Below are 24109 nucleotides of genomic sequence, written 5' to 3'. Positions count from 1 at the left end.
CTTTACAGGCATAATGCAATGTATGTATCAGAAGTGTAAGAATCAATGATCGTTTAATAATCTCTGGCCAATTAAAGCCACACCAAAAGCATAAAATTCTGAGCAAGAACGTACACCTTAATTCAATGTTACCAACGCATTTTATCGAACACATTCACAGGCTCGCGTCTTGAAGGACGAGGCCACATTGCACCACCTCGGCTTAATTGCACCGTCGCTTGAGGAGGTCGGCACCTTTTAACCGCACGTCGGATGAAGATGAACGCTTGCCGCCACTCTAATCGATCTCCTTGTCCTCTGCGGATGCCCCCAGGTCGTCATTAACAAACAGGAAGGTGCCAACAAGACGCAGTTCCTGGCGGAGTTGCCGTTGAAACGGAGCAAGGCATCGCAAGACGTGGAAGCGGAGGCACTTACGTCAGGTAAGCCGTTTATATAGTCTTATATTAAAGAGAAAATCACCCCAAATTTTATCTCAAATTGTGCTGTTTATTGGTGTCATGTATGTGTGTATGGATGTTGAACTTCTTTTGCAACGTGCGTAGCCAACCGTGCTAATCAATCGGAGGTGTGGGGGGGAAGGACAACAAATTAAACAAAAAAAATAGTTGAAGAATCAATTATTAACTCTTGTGCTGCATTACAAAACCCCCACTCGGTGTTAGAGCGCACGGCCCGTGAAAGCTGGTACCACAGAACTACTTCTGATCCACACGTGAGAGGGGCAGCACTTTCTCTCCCACCCTGCAGCAGAGTTTAATTTATTTACACGGGGGCTTGTTATATCTGCTTCCTTCGGCCGTTACGAATTGATTATTGGCCTCGCGACATCACTCCGAGAGCACAATCGGGGCAATATTAAGGATAGAGATCAAACGTATAAAAAGCAGCAAAATGTGACCCAGCATTGAAAATGTATCCGTAGCTACATGGACGCTGTGCAATATGATGCGTGCGTGCGTTTTGAAGTTTCTCCCTTCGCCGTGGTTCAATGCACAGACCTCGTCAGCCGGCTGCTGGGCCCGACTCTGGAGGACATCACGCTGCCGATGCTCAACAGCTACGACTGCGAGGTGAACGCTCCGGTGCAGGACAGCCGCACGCTCCTGCAGGGCGAGGAGCTGCTCAAGGCCCTGGACCAGCTGTCCTGAGCCGACCTTTCACCTCCTCTACCCCCATAACGTCTCTGCTACCCCCCCACCACCACCAGCCCAATATATCTCCCCATCCAAACCTTTCCTTTCGACCCCCCTACCAATGTCCATTTAAGTGTCTCTCGCCTTGCCCCCCTCTCCGTGTGTTTGTCAGTCGTTTGGGTCACTCGTAAAAACATTGGCGGTGATTCCCGCCATGGGTTGGTGTGTGATTTCCCCCCCCCCCCCCCCGCGTGGCACAGGCGGAACAAGTTGGCAACAGTCACTTTCCGCCGTCAAGACTAGAGAGATGGAGAGAAAAAAATGAAAGTAAAAACATCACAGTTCAACATTTCAACCGACGATCCCTCCAGGACAATGCCTTATGTAAACTTTCAGAGATGGGTCCATCGAGCAATTTGTCTCTTTGCACAAACATGTGAGCATGTTACTCACCCGGACATGGACACACATACGTACACCCCCTACAATCCGTTCCTTTTGTCTCTTTGCCACAATTGTGATGGGTGTCAGAACTTGGTCAGGGGTTTGACGACAGCCAGGCTTGTACAAACCGACAGAGGCAGCAACGCTGCAAATGTAAATGTTGGAATCTCTACATTTCCCCTTGTTTGTGCAGCTATGAATTGTATTTTCCTGTATTATTTCCACGTTTTTTTGTTGTATCGTTTCAAAGCGCCTGTGTGGCAATTGACAGAGGACGATCCTGTGACTCAAACCCAAGCAGACCAGATGATCTGGCCGAGTTTTGAATTTTGTGTTTGCGTCCGTGTACTGTCTTGCACGGCTTTGTCTTGTGGTAACAGACGTCCTCTTAGGACGTGAATGGATCGGGTGTGCCACAAGTCCAGAGGGACTCATAAATACCGGCTTTTTTTTTTCTCCAGAAAATATAAAATATAATGGTTAACTTATATAAAAAAAAAGTTAGAATAACAATCTAATAGATAAATGGGGGAGAGAGAAAAAAAATCTTTTTTTAAACACACCAGGGTAGGTTGAGTGTATGTGCTGTCATTTTAATTATCACCATTTGGATCAATACGCAAATGGAAACATTTTTACAAAATAATACGCAGAAGTAATGCTTTTATTTAGATTGAGTATTTTTTCATAGATGCCTGGTTGAGTTTATTGTTATTCTGCTCAAATATATATTATGGTGACCTTCAAGGTGGTATTTTTTAAGTTTCCATGCTTGCTTTAGTAGTGGCATAGTGGCGACCCATTGCTTCCACGAATAATAATAATAATGGTTCTTTTAAACATCGAGAATTGACGAGGATCACGAACCGGCTTCCAGGGTGCGGCAATACGAAACTCGCACGTCTGCCTGCTTCTCTAATGCTTCTCTTTCCACTGTACAACCGAGCCACACCCGTGCCGAGCCAGCCCGGAGCAGCTCGGGGGAGGTTTTTCTAGCGCAGAACCGGAGCCATGCCGCCAACGTGGGACGCACTGAATTGCACGCGTGTCGTCGGCGTTTTTCGTTGAAGCGTGTCGTCTCAACGCAACGTATGACGGCAATAATTAACCCCCTGTCCGCTGGGGGGGGGCCCTCCTTGACCTCGATCCAAATTCCGGTGTATTGCGAGTTCACCGTATCACGGTGTTTTGTGTTCTGGCTTCGGTTTGTAAAGTTGCAGGTGGAAAACCGGTCGGTGTGTATGGGTGTGTGAGGGGGTTCTCCCCGCGGTGGCGCGGCTCATATGTGCCAGTGGAAAAGGGGGGGGGGGTGGTGGTGGTCAAGGGCTGTCCAACGCTGACACGCACAACCTGGGACAGTGCTCGCCCTAAAAGCGGCAACTGCCACTGCCCAGTACAGAAAGCAAAGAGCGGAATAACGGTTCGGTCTCACAAAAGTGCAGTCGCGAGAAACGATAAAACCTCGTTTCCGAGCTCGGATCTTTCATATGCCAAAAGATTTTTACAACCGGAAGTTAACGTCGACCAATTGGGATGAAAATTGGGGTTCTATGTGCGGGGTGCCGAGTGGAAATCCAGGATTCTGCTTTTGACTTTACCTCACAATGTTCGCATTCGATACGATGCATGCGTTAAGTAGGGTTTGATTTGTTTCCCTTCCGAATACTAAGCACCTTGAAAATTTAACCATACTGAACTGTTTGCAGTAAGGTTTCAAACCATTTGTAGCTGATTACAATATCTGTGAGTGTAATTGGTAAAGGGAGTGAACGCGTTTGTTTTCATTTGAGTGCAATTTATTTTCAAGGCTGCACAATTTTGATAATTATGGTTGCCAGTGTCATGTTCGCTTCATCGCGCACCATTTACAATGGGGGTTCTTTTCACTCGTTGAATATTTTCTCCCAAAATGATATCTCGATGAACTGTCTTGAGCAGCAGCCATGTGTTGTGGTGTGACTAGGGCGTGACTGCTGGTTATAGTAACTAGTATGTAAATGCCACACACAATATAAATTTAGTTGGGTTGTTTATTGGGTCTTGTTAGGGAGCAATAACAGGCTGTTACAATCCTAACTTCGTGTATTGTACCTTGTAAGTTTCCTTGGTTTTAATTTGACACGAGCTCTTCCACGCACTATCACCTTTAAGAGACGTAAATTTGTGACATGTACGTTCTAGTTGTCATCTGTATTTTAAAATGAAATAAACGAATAGTTTTAGTCATATTTCTGTGAAACTTATTTCTCCGTTCCGCGAGTGTTGCTGGCACAATTTACACGGTTCAATATTAACGTCATGCATTGCCCGAGTCGTTCCGACAAAAGGAAACTTGTGTGGATATATAATGGGCAACGTGTTGGGCAATGGACATTATTCACAGCAGAGAGGTAAGTAACAATGCCCCTTTATTTCATTTGGGCTCTTTGGCCTTGGGACTTTTGAATTAAATGAACAAAAGCATTCTGAGTAAAGTCAGTGAATGCTAGCTTAACGAAAACAAAAGTTTGAAAAAAAAACACCCTGTGGTTACAGGAAGCTTTGAGTACTGTGAGTATACGTTCTTCTGCTCCAAGCTAGATCTCGCAATCTAAGCGAGGTTGAGATGGGCCAGTGCTTGGATGGACAACCATCAGACGTAATAGCTTGAGCTGTGGAGGGAGCAGAACAAAATTAAGTGCCCTGTATGTCTATGCTCCCTGGTGAAGTATGGCCAAATAACTCCACGATGACTCAAGTCGTGGAGAGGGGGGGGGCTTCATCCAGCGGTGGCTTGACAAAGGGCTCTAATTGTTAGAAGTGCTACTGTAATATTTTTAGGTTTTGTCGGTAAAGTCACGTAGGTACAAAATTAATGAAAATAAAATAAAAACATAAAAATCACGACGTTTCGGAGGCAACACAAGCTTCCGTCTTGTGTTGCCCCCGAAACGTCGTGATTTGTATGTTTTTATTTTACTTTTAATAATTTTAATTTTTTTACCTACGTGACTTTACCGAAAAACCCTAAGAATATGAATCCTTGCAGTCACGAAAGCTTCAAATCTAGAATGCTACTGTAATAACACATTCGAACAGAAGAGGGCGGTATGAGTAATGCAAGGCTGGCAGGACGGACCACTGGTCTTTGTTTTTTTCAACGTGCATTTGTAATGCAATTTAAACTTGCGACGATAAATGAGGAATCTACGTTATTAACGCTTCGCAATTACACTTAGTGATTGCTGTGCGATGCAATTATAGGGAATTGTCAATGAACGAGCGAATGACCAGGGAAGTTTGTACAAATAAATTGAAAGTGGCGCACAAGCGCAATGAACAAACAAGTAAACCCGTAAAAACAAAGTTTTTCACTATAAATCCTTCATATGCGTGGCGGCTAGAGTCCTCTCGTCCTCTGGCTTGAGATGGCTGCCACCTATGGGTCAGATGATTGCATTGCACCATTAAGCAATTGGTAATTAAATATATAATATTTTTGTCCTAAAAAGTGTAAAATTTAGGAAAACATTTTTTTTACGAAAATGAATTGTCACGCACAACGAGTCTGTGTGGAAAATGTCAGCTCGATTGGATCACGGGAAGTGGGTTAAAAAACGAACGAAAGATTTGCACGGTCGTAAGCAAGCAAGCGAACTTAATATAAAGGATTTAAAAATAAAAACATTCGTCAACAACCACCGTGGCCTTTAAGGGGCGATTATATACACTGAAGTGAAATACACAACAAAGTGTACTACAAGAATGCTGCGCGACTGATGGGATGCTAAATGCTATATGTGTTTTCACATGTATAGACGCCAAATTGTGTGCTTGAATTGATGTATGAGAAAAACAATTAGCGTCGTTGTGGAGAATTAAAGTATCAAAAATAAGAATAGATTTTCTCTTTCTGGCAATGATAAAACAGGGTTTAAGATATTCTTGGTTCTTTCGGTAAAGTCACGTAGATGTAATTATATAATTTTATTGTTTTATATTTGTATTATTGTATTATTTCCCTTCTACATGACTTTACCGAAAGAACCAAGAATATGAATCCCTGCAGTCACGAAAGCTTTAAATCGGGGTTTAAAATGTTCAAACATCAAATAGAAACATTTTGCAAGGAATCAAGGCTGCATTAACCACACAGTACTTGTCAACATGCAAATACAACCTTGCCCTAGAGAAGGCTGTTTCTTCTGCAGGCCAATCAGTTTAAAAGACAATGCAATTCTATTATCAGAGCATGTTTTATTTGCATGTTCACCACAAGAACCGCGTGTGGTTAATGCAGTAACTTTATTAAATTGCAAAAGGTTTCCATTTGGTGTTTGAACATCTTAAAACCTGTTGTATTATTGCTATAAAGGATAAACACCTATTTTTTATACTATAAATCGTATGAAAATATAAGAATAGGTTTTACCCTTTCTGGCAATAAAACAGGTATTTTTTTTCATGTTTGGATACTGGCCAAAAAAAGGATCCCAGATTAATATAAATCTTCAACACGTAGTGGGCTTTCGCGACAAATATCCATAATACAGGTTTTGTTGGGTTAGATCGCGTAAATATAAATGTGTTAAACCCCCCACCCACCCGACACAGCCAATGAATAAGGGTTGTCACATAAACAACGTGCCAATTCGTTACGAATACAGCACTAACCTGTATGTTGGAGAGCAAAGCCACAACATTCACAACACGTTCCTTCGGAGTGGGCAGGTAGGAACTTGGTTGGACAGCGCATTCGTGCACGACAGACAGACAAATAATCCCTGGTGGGCAGTGTGCAAGCTGTTGTTCCTACCTGTTTTGACCCCCCCCTCGTCACACATCGTCACAAATGTCTGACCCCCCCCCCCCTAGGTGCGTGACGTCATTTATGGACGGCCCCTTAGCATACTTCCCGACATGCAACAAACTTGACATTTGGCATGTGGGCAGCTTCCAGACTGTACACAATGCAAAACGTATAAAAATAGACTTTTGTATTTTTGGGGAGGGGGGGAGGCACAATAATGGATTTCATATTTTGCACGGCAAGTGAGCGGTGACGTCACATCTGTGATGTCACCCGCATGCGGCAGCATCACGCAGTGTGCCTGCTGACGTCACGCATTCCCCCCCCCCCAACCCTCCGCGTAGGCCGTGCATTAATCCAAGACAAGAATTTAAGTCTCGGGCGAAGCCGCAGTATTAAAAGCGAGTTGTAGAATTTAATAATTCGCGTAGGGTTTTATCGTTGTCACGTGGTTTCCGGTCGGAGCCGGAAGTGGAGGCGGAAGCCAGTGTGACGTCACGCATCGACTCACCATGGCGGCGCTGGCTAGGTGAGTTTCGTGTCCGTGGCGGGCTTCCTCTTGTCCAAGATTCTTGTCTGTTTACGTTTCTTTAAAATGTTTCAACGGCAACAACATCGAATTCCGCTGGGACACGGGGGCCGGTTGCGCGCGCCGGCGCTCTTAATACGCGTATCGGCAGTCGGATTGGCGTCCGCGTCTGGCCAAAGGAGCGGTCTAGGCCAGACTAGGCCGCGGCCCCGTGTGTTTGAGAACGCGGCGCGCGATTAAAGCGAAGCCGCCGTTCGCTAAGATCGCTGCCAGAGGCGAGCACATCTTTACCCCTTCTTGACGTGTTGTAATTGCCATTCGTCAATGCGTTCGCCGCCCTTCGATTCGCGCGCGTCGATGAACGTGAGCGCGGTTTACCTCCCATGTGTATCCCCGCCTGTAGCGCTTCATATCGCTGTGAGCCTGTGGTTGATGTATTATTATTATCAGCTCTAACTCGGCTCGGAAGATGATGGACACTTACCAACGCTCTTCTTGTGTTCATAGTTTGAATATTGGGAAGTGTTGGCGCAGTAATTCTCCTGCGTTATGTGCTTAGGCTTCATTCGCATCCCGGCCACGGCGACCATCAGTGGCGAAGTGGTCCTCTCAATTGTTACCAACCTCGCTCCCTTAAACGTGGCTCTCGGCCTTTTCATCCAGCAGCGGGGGGAGGACGTCCCTACACCCAGCAGTCGATTAACAAAGGGCCTGCACGTGTTCCCCCATTGTGTACCTCTTCATCTCGGCTTGGCAGGACGCTCCTGGAAGAGAAAAAAAAGTATTTTGAGACTCGAGCGAGAGGCTTTCGTGGATAAACACAACGCGCGTTGTCCCCCCCCTCAGGCTGCTGCCTCCCCCGACGCAGATCTCCCAGGACCTGGTGGAAGCTGAGGAGCGACTGCGCGCCCAGCGGTCGCGTCAGCTCGCCGTGCACGGCTCGCGTCGAGAGCCGCCGCAGTATGGCAAACGCAGCGGCTGGATTCCTCGCGCCAACGATGTGAGCTACTCGCACTAGGAATGTTATTACCCTTACGACACATATATATAAAGATGTAACATATCCCTCAATGATACTGCCTTTAAAGAGAATGTGTGTGTGTGCAATGGGCGACGTTTAAGGTAATTGCGCTATTATAAAAGTGCCATTGTATGTATGTTGAACTTTCGCATCGTACGTAGCCAACCATGCTAATCGGAGGTGCAGTTCTTCACCTGAGGACGGCTGCTTGCGTTGTGGCCCAAAACGTCGTGAGAATTGTATTTTATAATGTTTTATTTTTATTATTTTATTATTTCCCTTCTACGTGACTTTACCGAAAGAACCGAGAAGGACAAGAAACTAAACACAAAACATTGGTTATAAATAAATTATTTTAAATCGAGTGTATGTAGAAGAAGGGCCTTTGCCCCAAACATCAAGAAATGTTTCCTATTCGAACAGTGGTATTGGCGATTGTGTTATTATGCTATTAATTTGCATGTTGTGAGTTTCATAATTTTAGGCTATATGTTGTCGTGTAATTCCACATTAATTGCAAGCACAATGTGACATATTTTTAGCCAGTAATTCTGCTGTAATCGAGCCCCAGATCTGGTACAAAGTACAAACAAAGACAAAACACAACCAATTCGCGAGTTATGATACCAAACTCACAATTAATTGAATCGATCCTCGATTCATTGTTACGTCCTCAAACATACAACACAGTGCCATACCACGTAGCATCTTTGCCCGGGATCTGCCGCTTTGTGAGGCAGCACTGAGTGAGTGGGTGTGCATGTGTGCGTCTGCTCTGCCCACAGGATTTCTGCGATGGCGGTGCCTTCCCCGAGATCCACGTGGCCCAGTACCCACTTGACATGGGCCGCAAGAAGAAGGCCTCCAACGCTCTGGCGCTCCAGGTGGACGCCGAGGGGAAGGTCAAGTTCGATGCCATTGCACGCCAGGGAGCCTCCAAGGACAAGGTGGGCGTGGGGCCGAAGCGAAGCGTTGGCACCATTTGAGATGCACAAATAATAGTTCAGAGGTGGCCAGGTGGCTCAGACATCAGAGGAGCAGAGTTACCATTCCTTAGGCCTTGGGTTTGATGACAGCAGCATCTCAAGTGTAATGAGTGAATGGTCTCGGCGAGGTTATCATTGATGGCGCTGAAACAAATGTGTACCATTACATTTGGTTCCGCACTTAATTGGATCAATTCTAGCACGAATAATTAATATATCGGTTTGACTCATGCGGCGAAAATTACTCTCAGTGGCAGAGCTGATGGGATAGTCCTCCTCCTGTGTGGACCAGAGGACACATGATGGGTTCTCAGATAGATCTGTGATATCCGCTTCTGTGTTGGCATTTATCGAACAAAATGGGTTGTACTGCTCTGTGAGAGATCCGATTGGATAATTTGCCTCATGACTTGATGACGGCAGAACTGAGATAAAATTTGGGGAGAAATATAAAAATAATTAGGTGTTACTCTGAAGCTAGAATTAAACATCTCTCTTCACTACCCTTCGTCACCAATTAGGACCTCATCGTTTAAATGCAGAGTGGTTGTCATCTCTCTTTTATGTAACCCTACCTCTCACCCTTTCCTGAGGTTGGACTCCCGTTGTGTCATCTCCTTTTCTAGTTGTCCCTCTGTGGTTTGTGTATTCCCGTATTTAGTTGAAATGTGTTGTAGTTGAATTTTTTTTTTACCATAGTCTCCCTCACAAAAAAGGGGCGTGCAGTCTCAACAGACACTTACCTGGTTATAAATAAAGCTCGCAAATGTCAACGCATCCGAATGTGTGTGTTATCATGGTAGGTGGTGTACAGCCGGTACACGGATCTGCTGCCAAAGGAGGTGATGAACGATGAAGACCCAGAACTGCAGCGCCCTGACGAGGAATCGGTCAAAGAGGTGAGTGCAGTGCACCAAATTGACCCACGCAGGTGTGGGGGGGAGGCCCTTGTGAGGCACCGGATTGACAAAACGGCTGAAAATGTGTATGGTGGCATGTCACGAAATAGACAGTGATTCGTACTCTTAGGTTTTTTCGGTAGAGTCACGTAGCTTCAAATCTAGACAGTGATTGGAAGTTGTTCAGAAGAGTTGAAGTTGTAATCATATGCAAAATGGAAGAGGATGGAGTAAGCCCCTTGAAGGTTGGGTATAAAAAGTGGGAACAAATAATTGTAGGTATAAGTCAAATCTTGCAGAGGTTGTGAGGGGTGGGACACATTTGCAAGGTGGAGGAGGGCAGGTTACCAGGATAGACATGGGAGAGTGGCACCCAGAGGTAGGCAACCCAAGGAAAGATCAAATGCCAGATGGTGGTGGTAATGAGACTGTAAAGAATGTTTTTTGAAGGAACCTAAAGCTTGATGGTGGAGTGGAGTAGACATTGATGGTCTTGTTCAACTCTGCTAAAACTACAGGAACTAGAAAAAGGAAAAACAGCAATGGCAGTGTGTGGTGGCATCGGCAGCATTTACTATGATGATGACTTCTTAATCTTGAGATGTGTGGATACTGAACCTGGTGAAAACTCTGGATTCATATGCTAGAAGACCACGCACCGATTTTATATTGTATTCTTAGCCTGCTCACAGTTTAGGACTTTTAGATTACTGATTGGAAGAAGCTTTTAGGATAATTTGTATGAATATATTGAAGGCAGCATAGAAGTGCAATTATATTATAGATCTTCTATATGTTTATAATGTGGAGGTCTAAGTATTAGGTACATAACAATTCCACACCGGCTCCTTGTCCATCATTCAACAAGTCACTATTTGGGGGCCACAATTCTCACCAGCAATCGGCAAAGCCAGAGGCATCAAAGCTCGTACGTATATATGTTCAACTTTTTTTGCGCCATACGTAGCCAACCGTACTGATTGGAGGTGCGGGGGAAGGACAACAAACTAAATCACAAAAAGCTTATCTACTCTTCTTGGTTCTTTCGGTAAAGTCACGTAGAAGGGAAGTAATAAAATAATAAAAATAAAACATAATAAAACAATTCTCACGACGTTTCGGCCACAACGCAAGCAGCCATCCTCAGGCGAAGAATGAAACACCCCAAGCTTGGAGCGTATATTTAAGCTGGGTTAGAGGGGGGGGAGGTGGGAAGAAGAGCGCCTAAACAAAATAATTTGCATATCAAGAGGAATTCAGCATATGGAAAATGCGTAGGATGTGGGCGGGGGGGGTTCCAAATCAATACTATGCCCGTGCATTATGCAGGATTAGCAGCATCAAAGGGGGGGGGGGAAGGGGGGGAGCATTAACAAAGGAAAGGAATGTTAATAGTATGTAGCTGTAGTTACTAAACAACCACGTAAAAAACTACAGTATAAACTGCATGACAAACTAAAGTATAAACTACATAGCATCATCAGTAAACTTACTATACTCTACAATAAGCTGAGTTACTAACAGTAAGTAATACATGAAAAATTCTACGTTGTAAAAAATTATATAATATGCTTCCATCTAAACTTTATTCTCTTACATCACACGCGTCTATACCGTACTATATACTTCCATAGGCAAAACCAACATTAAATTACATACTGTATTGCTATAAACCACCCTATACCTTATACATTTTTAATATAACACTATGTATTATTCTACCCACCCTAATGTGTATCAAAATGGTTTATTACGTCCTTCCAGTGATTGCTAAGCCAGAATCCATCTTCTCGGTTAAAATTGTCTCTGTGTTTGTAAATGTGGATCGCCTCATGTACGAATCTCTCATGATAGCCAGATGGCTTGCAGAGAACCTCTGTCTTGGAGAAGTCAATGTCATGTGAGCCCACTGAGTTGTAACAGTGATCTGCCACGGCTGAGGTGTTTGTCCTACAGTGTTTCAGGTCAGCTTTATGTTCACGGATGCGGTCCGAGACATGTCGTTTGGTTTCCCCAATGTAACTGCTACCACAGAGGCAACTTAGTTTGTAGACACCAGGGTACTGTATGTCTGGAACCACATCTTTTACAGACGGTACCAGATCACGGATTTTATGTACTGTGTTGAATCGGACCTGGATCTTGTGTTTAATCAGGATTTTGGAGATCTTTTTTGTGACCCCAGCAATGTAGGGTGAATTGTTTTATTATGTTTTATTTTTATTATTTTATTACTTCCCTTCTACGTGACTTTACCGAAAGAACCAAGAAGATGAATCCCTGCAGTCACGAAAGCTTTAAATCGAAGCTTATCTACTGCTTCAGACCTCGGGGCTGTGTGTTGTAGTTGCACGCTGCCTGACACTGAATTCCCGCACGTGCGCTGCGCTCCTCCCAGCTCACAGACAAGACGCGGACGGCGCTGGAGAAGCAGGTGGCAGAGAAGGTGGCAGCTGCCATGCCAGTGCGAGCCGCGGACAAGCTGGCACCGGCGCAGTACATCAGGTGGGTACCTCTCCGAGTCCGTCTTATTAATTAACTGGTTGGGGAACCTTTTCCTTCATTACTGAGAATTGAAACATCACTTTCAATTACATTTGGGTGGTCCACGCTCTAGCACCCATCTGAATTACTTGTTTCAGTGACGGAAGTGGCGGAAAATGTAAACATTTTAAACAATGTTTCTGGTTTGAATGTATTCCTCTCTAGTGTCGCAATTAGTGCAGCTAAGATGATTGCAATGACATATAAACCATCTTTTGTGGCCATTTCAAAGTGGTAGGTCTCATGTGGTCTTGAGGCTGTGGGCCATAATTTGCCTGCCGCGAGTCTTAATTAATGTAAACGACTGACTGGGTTTCTTATGAACTGACATTCTTTTCGCATAAATCAATCAAGTCCTTGATTTCTGAATTGGGTAAGAGCAATGTGGGTGGAGCGGTGGGGCAATGCTTTGTGCACTGTGCTATGATTCTGGCGACCTACGTTTAAATCCCGGCCATGGCTATAACGTCAGTGGCGAGTTATGTCTGAACTGGTGCTGGGTCCTTTACCCCCTTCAGCAACCTGCAATGACCAGTATGGTGAAGCATGGTGAAACAACCTCCATAACTCAATTGGTTTGAGAAAACCTGCATCCCTCAGTGGATTGACAAAATAACTATGATTATTGTAAAGAGCCCAATGAGACTAGAGGTTTATTTTTCTAATTCGGTCGGCGTTACATAAAAATGCAACTTAAAATAGCGGAATACAGGGGTACATTATATATTTTTTATTCAGCAATTCTGTGTTTTTATTTTGCCTTGCAACGTTACCTACTGTTGATGCTCGTATCTATTTTGTTTCCCACGCAGATATACACCGGCCCAGCAGGGGGTCGCTTACAACTCGGGCGCCAAGCAGCGCGTCATCCGCATGGTGGAGATGCAGAAGGACCCCATGGAGCCTGCAAGATTCAAGTAAAGCGGCGCTGCAGCGCTTGCACGCTCGTGCCGACGACAAACTGTGAAAGCGTTTACTTGAAACAAGAACGTTCAGTAGCCGCTTACCTGGCAGTCATTTTCAGATGTCCTATGCCAGGCGTCCGTGTTTGTGTAAACGAAATTGCATGGTATTTTTTTTATTTGAATTGGTAAGTCAAAGCAATGCATTTATAAATGAGTCCATTATTTCATATAGCCGATAGTCGCATGCTGCTGTCTTCACAAAGACAAAGAACTCTTGGATAACCTTTGCAGGCGCTTGTTTTAAGGCCAGTGGAGTTACGTATCCAGTATCATGACACACTGGACTGAGTACTTAGTGGGGAGTGCTTACAGAGTTCTATTTAGGTTAATTTACCAGATACCACTGGTGCTAACTCTAACCCAGACTTTCTGGCATCGCACTCTCGGGCATGAATCAATTGTCCACCACCTATAAACTGCTTGTGCGGAGATACATTACTTAAAGGTAAAACATTGCACACACAGACTCAGTACGCACACATTGATTCACATTCCTTATTGCTCCAACTCTAAACTTTTTCAGAGTTGGTCCCTACTAGACACTCGAAGGAGGTAGTTAAACAGTTACTTGGTTATGCTGTTTTAAAATATTCCCTTGTGTCGTGTGTACGTAAAGTACGCTCAACACCCCCACATGACCCGCGCAGGTGTGGGGGAGGCCCTTATCAAGAGGCAGATTGACAAAAGGGCTGAAAATATGCATATGTACACTGGCGAAATGTTAAATACCTTGCCTGGTATACAGGAGGTTGTGGGTTTGATCCCGACCCTGATACCTGCTGGAGAGTGTCAGTTTGCATGTTTCTCCCTGCGGTCACGTGGATTTTTCTACGGGTCTTCAGGTTTTTTTCCTCCACATTTAGAAACGTGTGTTTAAGAGTATTTGGCTGATATACATTTCCACGTGATAAGCCACTTCGTTGAGCTATCATTTGTGGCCAGGTCGCTTCTGAAAAAGAGCTATATAGCTCAGTGGGCCTTACCTGGTAAAATAAAAAATAATTTAAAATAGTAAAAAAATTTATTTGTGCACATTTAGTTTTTTTTCCCCCGCACCTCCAATTAGCATGGTTGGCTATGTACTGTACGACAGAGGTTCCACATACGTATGTATGTATATGAGTGCAGGTGGTGTACACAACCGTGGGCCTATTTCAAGTGCAGTGTCGCGCGTTGTGAGCGTGATCTACGTCGAACCCTGGGGTGCCGCTTTAACCGGGGCGTGTTTGCGTTTGCTCAGGATCAACAAGAAGATCCCGCGTGGCCCTCCATCCCCGCCGGCTCCCGTCATGCACTCACCCAGCCGAAAGGTAGCGCGTCGCAGGCACTGGCAGACATCTCGTAACCATTGGCCACTGCCTGTTATGAGAGCGAACGCTTTGCTTTCCGGTAGGAAGACGGTAGTTTCCTATTCTGTATTACTCGTGGGAAGGTAAATAGTGCAATCAAAATTGTATAGTATCGAAATGTGACCGCATCTCAAGATACTATGTGTTAGAAACAGTGGGTGTATTTTATAGAGGAAGCCGATTGTACGTTCCTTGTGAGTCTTTGGATTCCATTGAGAGTCCTGGGGTCCTCATGGGGGGTATGTGCAGCTGAGTATATTAACCTCTTTGCAATCTATGGGTCTCTTGTGTAAATCAATACAATCAGGATTCAGAGCTGTTTGCAACATGATCGCATATCCACGTTGATGTTTGCCATCTACAGATGACTGTCAAGGAGCAACAGGAGTGGAAGATCCCTCCTTGCATCTCCAACTGGAAGAATGCAAAGGTGAGAATCCTTTTCCCAGGGCTTTACCACTGCTGCGTGATGGTGGTGTAGTTTAATGGTTGGTGGTGATTTGTGGTGTTGATTGGGTGTGGTGTGAGTTGGTGGTGATGTGTGGTGTTGATTGGGTGTGGTGTGAGTTGGTGGTGGTGATTGGGTGGGGTGCTTGCGCTGAACTGGCATCTCTGCTCTGTCATTTTGCTGTCACGCCCCTGATTGTGTGTTTAGATCATTTGTCCGTGTGTCTGTGATGTCCCTCATTTGCCGTTCTTTCACATTTTTTTTCCCTCCATTCCAATCTCTTCCCCTAATGATGCATGCGTGTGTGTATTTTTACGGTGTGATGTTTCTGTTCGGCACTTTTAAGAGATGCTACCACGTTTAAGATCCTAATGAATGCAAACCGCTATCCTCAATATCCGCACGTCTTCCCCCGCGAGTCGAGCAGTGTGCTACGTGTCTTTTTCTCACGCCGAGATGTTGTGTCTCGCTCTGCAGGGCTACACGATCCCTCTGGACAAGCGCCTGGCTGCCGACGGCCGAGGCCTGCAGACGGTCCACATCAACGAGAACTTCGCCAAGCTGGCTGAGGCGCTCTACATCGCCGATCGCAAGGTGCCGCGCGCCGTTACTAGTAAACTAAAATAAACTTACATTTTTAACCAGGTATGGCCCACTGAGCTGTATATAGCTTTTTCAGAAGCGACCTGGCCGTAAGTCATACTCAACGAAATGGCTTAGCACATGGAAATTTTTACTCTTAAATAAGTGTGGAGGGAAAAATCGGAGCACCCGGAGAAAATTCCACACGACCACGGGGAGAGACACGCAAACTCCAAATATATAACTGGCATCAGGGTCTGTATCGAACCCACGACCTTCTGACCCCAGGCCCACTGCCCCCTCCCCCCGACCAGTTACTCCAACCAAGGTTGGAACCCTCGTGTTAACGCATTCTTATTGGCGGACTGTTATTATGTAGACAAAACAAGATTTATTGAAAATTGTCAATTCACTGCTGGATGAAGCCCTTTCGATGCCGTGTCGGTCGCGAGGGTGGAGCGCCTAGGACTGGTTTAGATATCGCTCACCACCGATGTTTACCCCTGGCAGGGAATAGAACATTTTGGCACCCTACTACTTAAAAAACCCAGTAATAATTTCCTGTGACTTTGTGGCAATAAGGCTGAGCAAAAGGCACATTGTAAGATCAAATAACCAAAACAATGGGATGAATTATTGCATATATGGCAGTCACACAATTTCTGTAGTTGGAGTGTGGTGCTATATTTACACCCTTAAGCCAGCGCTCTGGAGGCCAAGGTTGATCGATGACAGATTTGTGAAGCTCCCAGACTTTCCAGGAGATGGCAGTACAGCATATTGGTTCGTTACCCATCTCTTGAGTGTTATTCCTGAGCTTATGTACATTTTATCTGTCGACTCCAGTTTCCTCCCACATAACAATCCCTAGGCTTCCCCCTAGAGAAGTGATTTGCATTTGTTTGAATTGAAGCGCTGTCTTATCTTGTTATGTAAATTCTTCTTGTGCAGCACTGCATGTGTGTGTTTGTGTTGCACCGTGTTGTATGTTGTGTTGTCTTCTCTTGTGCTTGTTGTGTTTTTCTAGTCCTTGCACTGCACCGTGCTTGGGTTTTATCTAATTCTGTGAATTAAATCTCTTGCCATTGTGCTACACGGCATTTGTGTGTGTTGTACTGTTCTATACTGTGTTGTTTTCCTGTCTTCCTATTCTTATGCTGCACTGCGTTCACGTTGTATTCTGTGATTTAATTATCTTTGAGCTGCATTGTGTTTGTGTTCATGTTGCGCCAATTTAGCAATGAGCACACTTAAATGCTAAATATGGTTGTGAGAATCGTTCTCCCAAACTCCCTGGCGAGTTGAAATAATAACAATTGGGTGCATTCGACACTTCTACGCGTGACCGTTTTAATTTGTTTGGGTTGTGGAGATGTCTTCTACCGATAACCTGGCCACACATCATTACGTGTGGCCCAACCCAAAAATGTTCATCGTGAATCTCCTACGACGTCATTTGCCGTGTGTCTTCATTGTCGATGTCGTCGTCGTCGCCGTGCCGTCCTCGTGGCGCAGGCGCGCGAGGCTGTGGAGATGCGAGCACAGGTGGAGCGCAAGATGGCGCAGAAGGAAAAGGAGAAGAAGGAGGAGAAGCTGCGTGAGCTGGCGCAGCTCGCTCGAGACAAGCGCGCCGGCATCAAGGGGCACGTCGAGAAAGGTCGGGCCCCAACGCCTTTCACCCGTCACCGCTCTGTGTCGACAACGGTGCCGGACACCACGGGGGATACATTTATCCGGGGTGGGGTGGGGGGGATCCAATATTCGTTTACACCGGGCTGTCTGGTACTAAACGCTTCACTTTTAGTAATATGGCTTAGGTGCATCTTAATGAACTCTCGTGACAACGTGGTGTTCCTCGCGTACACATTTTTATTATATGCCCGTGCAGTGTTGTCACTGTGTAATAATCCTTCTTGAGACGGCTTCGGAATCAGTCCTTTTTATTTCCACTCCACAATACACTTTACTCACTCACTCTCCGTTGCTGGCAGACAACGGAGAGAGGACAGACTTCGCACTAAGTCCCCACCGCGCACGTGGCACCCAGAGCCCCCGTCCGCGCGTGACCCTGCTCTTGTCAGTCTCCAGTCTGCTCTCGATCGTTCTCTCTCACTCTCTCTTAATCCCTTCGTCACGTGGTCCCCCCAGCCAATCGTTCATAGACAGCTTCGACCATTATCGATGGTTCCCTGTCAATCCCGGGACCATGCCCCTCATCCGGCTCCCCATTAGCTGGGGCCCCGAATGGCTAGGCCAATCACTCCTGATGACATGCCGTGATCACGCCTGGGCCATGGTCCCTATCTCAACCCTTATTGGCTACAAGCAGGACCGGCAAGCCAATCCCCACGTGAACCCTCTATGGCTGTTATTACAACTATACTGTGTTATGAAGGGGTGCCTGATTATGATTTTTAAGTTTCTCTTCTCATCGACGTAGCTTCGGGCTCATGTCACAGAGTCCATGGCACAGCATGGGCGTGTGTGGGTGTGTGTATATGTGTATGTGAACAAAGGCAACGGTGGCTTAGTGGTTAGCGTGCTGCGCTACAAATCCGCTGACTTTAGTTCATTTCCCACTCATGACCAATAACAGCAGCGAATGTTGGAACCAGTCTTGGTCCTCTCCAGGGTCGACTCAGCCTCAAATGAGTACCTGGTGCGGTGTGTAAACATCACTACTGGGGAGACAAAGGCGGCCGGGCATGGTGCTGGCCACCCACCCCCTCGTGTTCCGTGCCGGCCTTCATAGGTGCTCGCTAACAGCACTTGCTCCAAAAGTCTGTGAAGGCTATATGGGGGATCTTTATCTTTTTTTGCATGAAACAAGATCTCTTTTTGTATGTGGGACTACATCTTTAATGAGCCTGTGGTATTGCAAAACCTCGCGTCAGTACAGGGGACGGTTGTTGTACAATTTCGCAAGGGTGGCGGTGGTGGTGGTGGGGTTCGTCCTGCGGTGAAGCTCACGGCCTTGTGGTTTTTTTTTTTACTGCTCCACCCTGCAGAGGAGAACGCCCCGGACGTAGTGGAACGCGATGAGATCCGCAACGACCGCCGGAAAGAGAGGCAGCACGACAGGAACATCGCCAGGGCTGGGCCCGAGAGGAGGTCGGTTCTTACACCAATTTTAACATGAAACACCACCGCGCTCGGGTCTCACGCGTAAACAGTGCACCGCTGGGTGCCAGCGTCGGACCGCACGCAATGACGTTGTGCGCCGCTCGCGCGTGTACCGCAGGTTGGCGTGTACCGCAGGTTGGCGTGTACCGCAGGTTAGCGTGTACCGCAGGTAGCGTGTACCGTGCTCGAGCATGTCCCGCCTATTCATGAACGTGCGTGTGTAAGCGTGTGTGCGCGCAGACAGGAAGTGTTCCTCCACGTGAGTGAACGCGTACCTCTTGCGTGTGTGTGTTTGCGTGCGTACCGCGCCAGAGCGCGTACTTGTATCGTGCGCGCACGCGTGTACCCTTGCGTGAGCGTGTACCATACCGCGCGAGCGTGTTTTTGTGCACAGTCGTACACGGCACACGCGTCACCGTTGCCACCACCCCCCCCCCCTCACTTTGCTCGCATAGGTCACGGCTGCAGCGCGACCAGGACCGCGACATCAGCGAGATGATCGCGCTGGGCGTGCCGAACCCGCGTGCCGCCAACAACGAGGCTCAGTATGACCAGCGCCTCTTCAACCAGAGCAAGGTACTGGGCATCTGTGAAAAAAGGAGCTTTATATCTCATCGGATTCCTCCAGTATAAGTGAAGATTCTGGTTCTGAAGCTACCACGACCCTCCAATGGCAGCCCCCGCCCCTCGATTACAAATTGAGATGATCGTTTTTCGTACACGGAACCGTCATCCTGATCGCAAATTAAATTGATCGCGATTACAAAGCGATTCAGACATAGATGATGCAACGCAAGTATCGTGAGCGTAAGAATCTATCTGTCTACCAATGAATTGTTACGTGCCCGGTCCCGGGTGAGATATAGCTGTGACTGACGGCAGTATCTACACACACACGCACGCGGTCACACAGCCCGCCGTGAGCCCAGCATCATCCTCCCTCCTCACCCCCCTCCCCGCCCCTTCTCCCCAGGGTTTGGACAGTGGCTTTGCGGGCGGAGAGGACGAGACCTACAATGTGTTTGACCAGCCCTGGATGAGCCACAAGGAGGTGGGCAACAGCATCTACCGGCCCACCAAGGAGAAGGAGCAGTACGTGGACGACGTGGAATCGCTGGTGAAGAGTGGCAGGTGAGACGCGTGGCCGATGTCCCTCGCTGTGTGGTCTGAATGTCAGTTGATAATAATAATAATGTCAGCATAGTCTAGTAATACGTTTTTACCCTTTCAACTGGTACAAAAACTGACACCTTTATACAAGGCATCATTGTTTGCAATAAGCACAGCACAAGCAGTCAAAATGCAAACAAAAAATAAACAACTCTGATAATGATATGCGCTGTCCTTGAAGTTGATTGGTCCACACCCGAGACAGCTTTTCTTAGAGCCTAGTCTCCATTGGTCGTCATCGTTATCAGCCATTATGCCACTGCTGGATGAAGACCTCCCATCAGGCCATTTGGGCATCTTGATGCTGGTTCGGGAAGATGGGCGGGGGGGGGGGGCAGGATTTCGGTCGTCACTGATGGCAGCCGGAATTGGATTCAGGTCACTGTTTTGTAACTCAGTCTACTAATTCACTGTCCCACCAATCCAATCGTAGCAATATGGCCTTTTATGTGTGAAAGCCTCACAGAGTCTCTTATTCAGCAGGAGGGTGCTGCATGGCATGGTATGGGTTGTCAAGTCAATTAATTTAGCAGCAGTTCTGGCTCTGTGCTTGCTCCAATCTGGCTATTATTAGCCCCTCATTGATCCACCCAACCACCACTTGGAAAACTATTCAACTGGACAGCTCCCTGTCAAAAGTTGATTGACATCCTTTCCAGTTTTCATGGCCGTTTCACTTTGCAATTCAGCTCAATGGTGGCGACGACAACGATGGTGGACCTGTCACTGGTGGCCTTTGGCGATGGTTGTGCTATTGGAGTCGACGGCTCGCTTGCCTGACAGTGTTGCGCGTCTCACGTTCGCAGGGATCGCTTCGTGCCCGACAAGAAGTTTGAGGGTGCCGAGGGGCGGTCGAGGCGCGACGGCCCCGTGCAGTTTGAGCGCGAAGAGGAGGATCCCTTCGGCCTCGACAAGTTCTTGGAGGAGGCGAAGCAGCACGGCGGCGGGGGGAAGCGCGCCGCCGAGGGGCGCTCCCGCGACCACGACGACGGCAAGAAGCGCAGGAAGGAGTAGCGGCGATCCGGGCGCGGCGATCCGGGGGGAGATGAAGCGTGAGACGTGAGAGAGCGAGAGAGAGAGAGCAGGCACACGAGGGGGGGGGACCTCTTCCTCCTGCGGTAGTTCGTGTGCCGCATGGAGGGCGCGGCGCGTCGAAGGGGTCGCCGCCGTCCCGGCGCCGTTGTTTTGGTTTCGTTAAGACTCGACGAGCGGCTTATGAAAACGATCGGTGAAAAAAAAATGTTTGGGGTTTTTATTACATGCGGCGGTCCCAATATTTGTCAGCGTTTTGTACGCTCGGAACGTGGTGGTGCGCGTGTTCACGCTGCGGCGCCGGCCGGGCGACAGTCGCCAAGGCGGTCGCTCGTCGCTGTATCCAGGCGAACGAATCGTGATGCCTTAAAACGCTTGGAGTGGGCCCTCGTGCCAGAAATAAAATGAGGGGGTGGCCCCCTTGTCCAATTCCCTTCCTCCTTCGTAGCCTGGCTGCTGGGCCACTGGCCAGTGGGCAGTGGCGCGGCCTTCGTACTCGGCAGCCACGCCACTGCTTCAGCGGCGTTTGCGACGGCAAAAGCCACGGACGGCATTGTCGTGCGGCCTGTGACGGTGTGTGACCGGCTCCAAGCTCTGTAGAATAAAACAAAAAAGTATGTAGTGTATTGACTGATTGGAAAGGACAGTTGGTCAACATTGTGCTCTCCGTCGCCATGGCGGTATTCTTTTGCAAAGCCACCGCATTGTCGTGCTATTTCCGACTGAATTTAAATGCGTACCTTTACACTTGTATTGATAAACCATTGTCCATAAGTTACCCACCGTTGTTCTTTATCGGATTCGTATTTTATTTCCTGATGACTTGTTTCAAAGTTCTTTGGATTTGTAGGCGTTGCGTCTGTGTGTGGGTGTGTGTTTTATATGGGTTGGTCAGTAATAACCCAGTCTGTTTTCACAAGCCCTCGTGTGTTCATATCGCCCCTTACTCAATAAAACCGTGAATTGTAAATTCTGTTCGCAATGTTGGCCTGTGTAACTGTACAAACATACCCGGTAAGTGTATCGGCTGCATGCATCAAATGCTTCTTTTGTCAAAATTGTGTCACTGTTTTCTCAGCTACTCTACACATGCATCAACAACACTGCCCCAGAAGGAAAATATGTGATGGGGGCAGTGTTCTGTCGACGGATGTTGGGTTTTTTAGTTATTTGTGCTTGTGCTACACTGCAAACGCTTTATCGCAGCAACAACATTCTCAGCGAACGCGTTCTTGACATTACAACACAATAATTAGCGACGTCTATGCATGTTTATACATCTACCTTGAAATACATTGTAAATAACATTTTGATTGATGATTTACAGGCCTGCAAATATTTTTTATTACCAATTTCAAGTGTGGGGTGTAACCAGATAACGAGAATGGGATGAGAGAGTTTGTGGAGGACAGAATGTTTTGTCAGCAGTTTAAGTTTGTGCGCCGTGGTTGGGTTGGACCCCGTGGTGTGGGCTGTGGTTGGGTTAGACCCCGTGGTGTGTCCTGGGTGGAGTCGCGCACCGTGCGTGTTGCCACGAGTTGTGTGACTCCAAGTGCCTGTCGTCAAGTTGGCCGTGAATCCATCCCAAAATGTGCCAGGCCCGATTTGGCTTCGTGGACTCGGCAATAATGTACAACAAGACACGCGAGTCAAACATTTAGTGGGTGGTGGGAAAATGTTACCAAACGTTTGTTTTAACGATCAGAATTTGACTCGCACTTTTTTCGGGGCAAGTTCCTTCCAAGTTTATTTTAAAAATTCTTGCACCACTGGCTTGGTAACAAATGCAAATCATGGACACGGGACGGTCTCATCTACTCGCGTTGTCCTTCAACTGGGGATGTTGGATAGAACGGCGCAACGCGGCATGGTCGAAGCCACACCTTGGAAGTTGTTATCGCAACATTTCCACGGTGCCGTGTGCCACGAACATTTTATAGTTGTACTTTTAATACAAATTTGCACTGCCCGAGAATTTTCGTGGGAATCACGGATAGGGTGGAGTGTCTGGGTGGTTGCGGGGGGGGGAGAGATGTGACTCGGCACGTACGAAACCGGCTCAACGCTGTGCAGTGTGGTGACCTCACTACCACGCACTCGCCTGCACGGCGTCTTCCAGCCAGCAAAACTTTTTTTTTCTAATATAGTACAATGAGTTTAGAAAAACTTTTTTTTATTCTTGAAGGTTGTGTTATTCGATTAAGTAACTTCATATGCCAATTTTAAAACTGATCATCACAATTTTTTTTTATAGATTTAAGTCTAAAGTGCAGTCTCCCGAATTATTTCCGCCCTGCTATGAAGAAGGGCAATTGCCCAACTGCCTCGGATATGATATATAATTTTTCCGTTTCAGGCCACAGAATTATTATCGAGGCATGCGGTTGAGGGGTTTTTTGTGGGTTAATTGTGCCTGTGCACCTTTGCCAACGCAGCGTCAGCAAATCATACTTCTAACGTGAAAGTTGGAATGTGTTTGAGGGTGGGGAGCGGTCGTGTAGCGGTTAGCGCGCTGCGCAATGAACCTGGTAACTCGAGTTCGATTCCCGCTCACGGCCAACAGCAATGACGATTATCTGAACCTGTTCTGGGCCTCCTCCCCTAGGTCGACTCAGCCTCAATTGAGTACCTGGTGCGGTGTGTTAACATTGCCACTAGGGAAACAAAGGCAGCCGGGCTTGGTGCTGGACACCCACCCACCACCTCGTGTGCCGTTCCGTCCTTCATAGGTGCTCGCTAACAGCACTTGCCCCAACAGTCTGTGCAGGCTATACGGGGGTTCTTTGTGTGGGTGCCTACTGTTGACCGTGGTGTATGTGCTGACCAGGGCGTAAAAATGTTGTGGGTGTCTCCTCGCCGTATCTAAACATGACGGGGGGGGGGGAGGTATCCGGTCACCCAACGGTACCCACTGTGGCAGCAGTGCCCCTGCAACTTGGGCAACAATTGGTTCGACTAAAGTTGATTGTCCGTTAGAAAGGAGCCATCGGTATGCCAGTGGGAAGTGTGTTTTAATAAGTCCATGCGCTGGGGGAAATTGCTCAATTGGCTCGGTTGTGCGCACCTGCTTTGAAAGAATAGAAAACAAGAAT

The 24109-nt window shown here is 47.0% G+C and overlaps 2 protein-coding genes across 2 annotated transcripts in view; both read left to right on the top strand.

Annotated features, from left to right (window-relative positions):
- LOC144727435 (hypoxia-inducible factor 1-alpha-like) overlaps positions 1 to 3808 on the top strand; it is a 43027-nt gene extending 39219 nt beyond the window's left edge. Inside the window, 2 exon segments of the mRNA XM_078606262.1 lie at positions 314 to 422; positions 1000 to 3808. Of these exon segments, the coding sequence (XP_078462388.1) occupies positions 314 to 422; positions 1000 to 1151 (261 nt within the window). The 3' untranslated portion in view covers positions 1152 to 3808.
- Positions 3809 to 6794: 2986 nt separating this feature from the next.
- On the top strand, positions 6795 to 21987 carry SNW1 (SNW domain containing 1). Its single transcript, XM_078606261.1, has 14 exons — positions 6795 to 6898; positions 7745 to 7898; positions 8705 to 8866; positions 9709 to 9804; positions 12203 to 12309; positions 13161 to 13265; positions 14554 to 14623; positions 15027 to 15092; positions 15588 to 15704; positions 17208 to 17349; positions 18701 to 18803; positions 19271 to 19391; positions 19789 to 19946; positions 20792 to 21987. Exons 1-14 carry the CDS (start codon positions 6882 to 6884, stop codon positions 20997 to 20999), a joined length of 1626 nt encoding a protein of 541 aa, XP_078462387.1. The 5' UTR covers positions 6795 to 6881; the 3' UTR covers positions 21000 to 21987.
- Positions 21988 to 24109: the final 2122 nt, after the last annotated feature.

Source organism: Lampetra planeri, chromosome 25, assembly GCF_965212315.1.
Source record: "Lampetra planeri chromosome 25, kcLamPlan1.2.h2, whole genome shotgun sequence".
In the NCBI taxonomy this organism is placed as follows: Eukaryota; Metazoa; Chordata; class Hyperoartia; order Petromyzontiformes; family Petromyzontidae; genus Lampetra; species Lampetra planeri.
The sequence above is the reverse complement of the archived record's forward strand: the minus strand, read 5'-3'. Positions and strand labels throughout refer to the sequence as shown.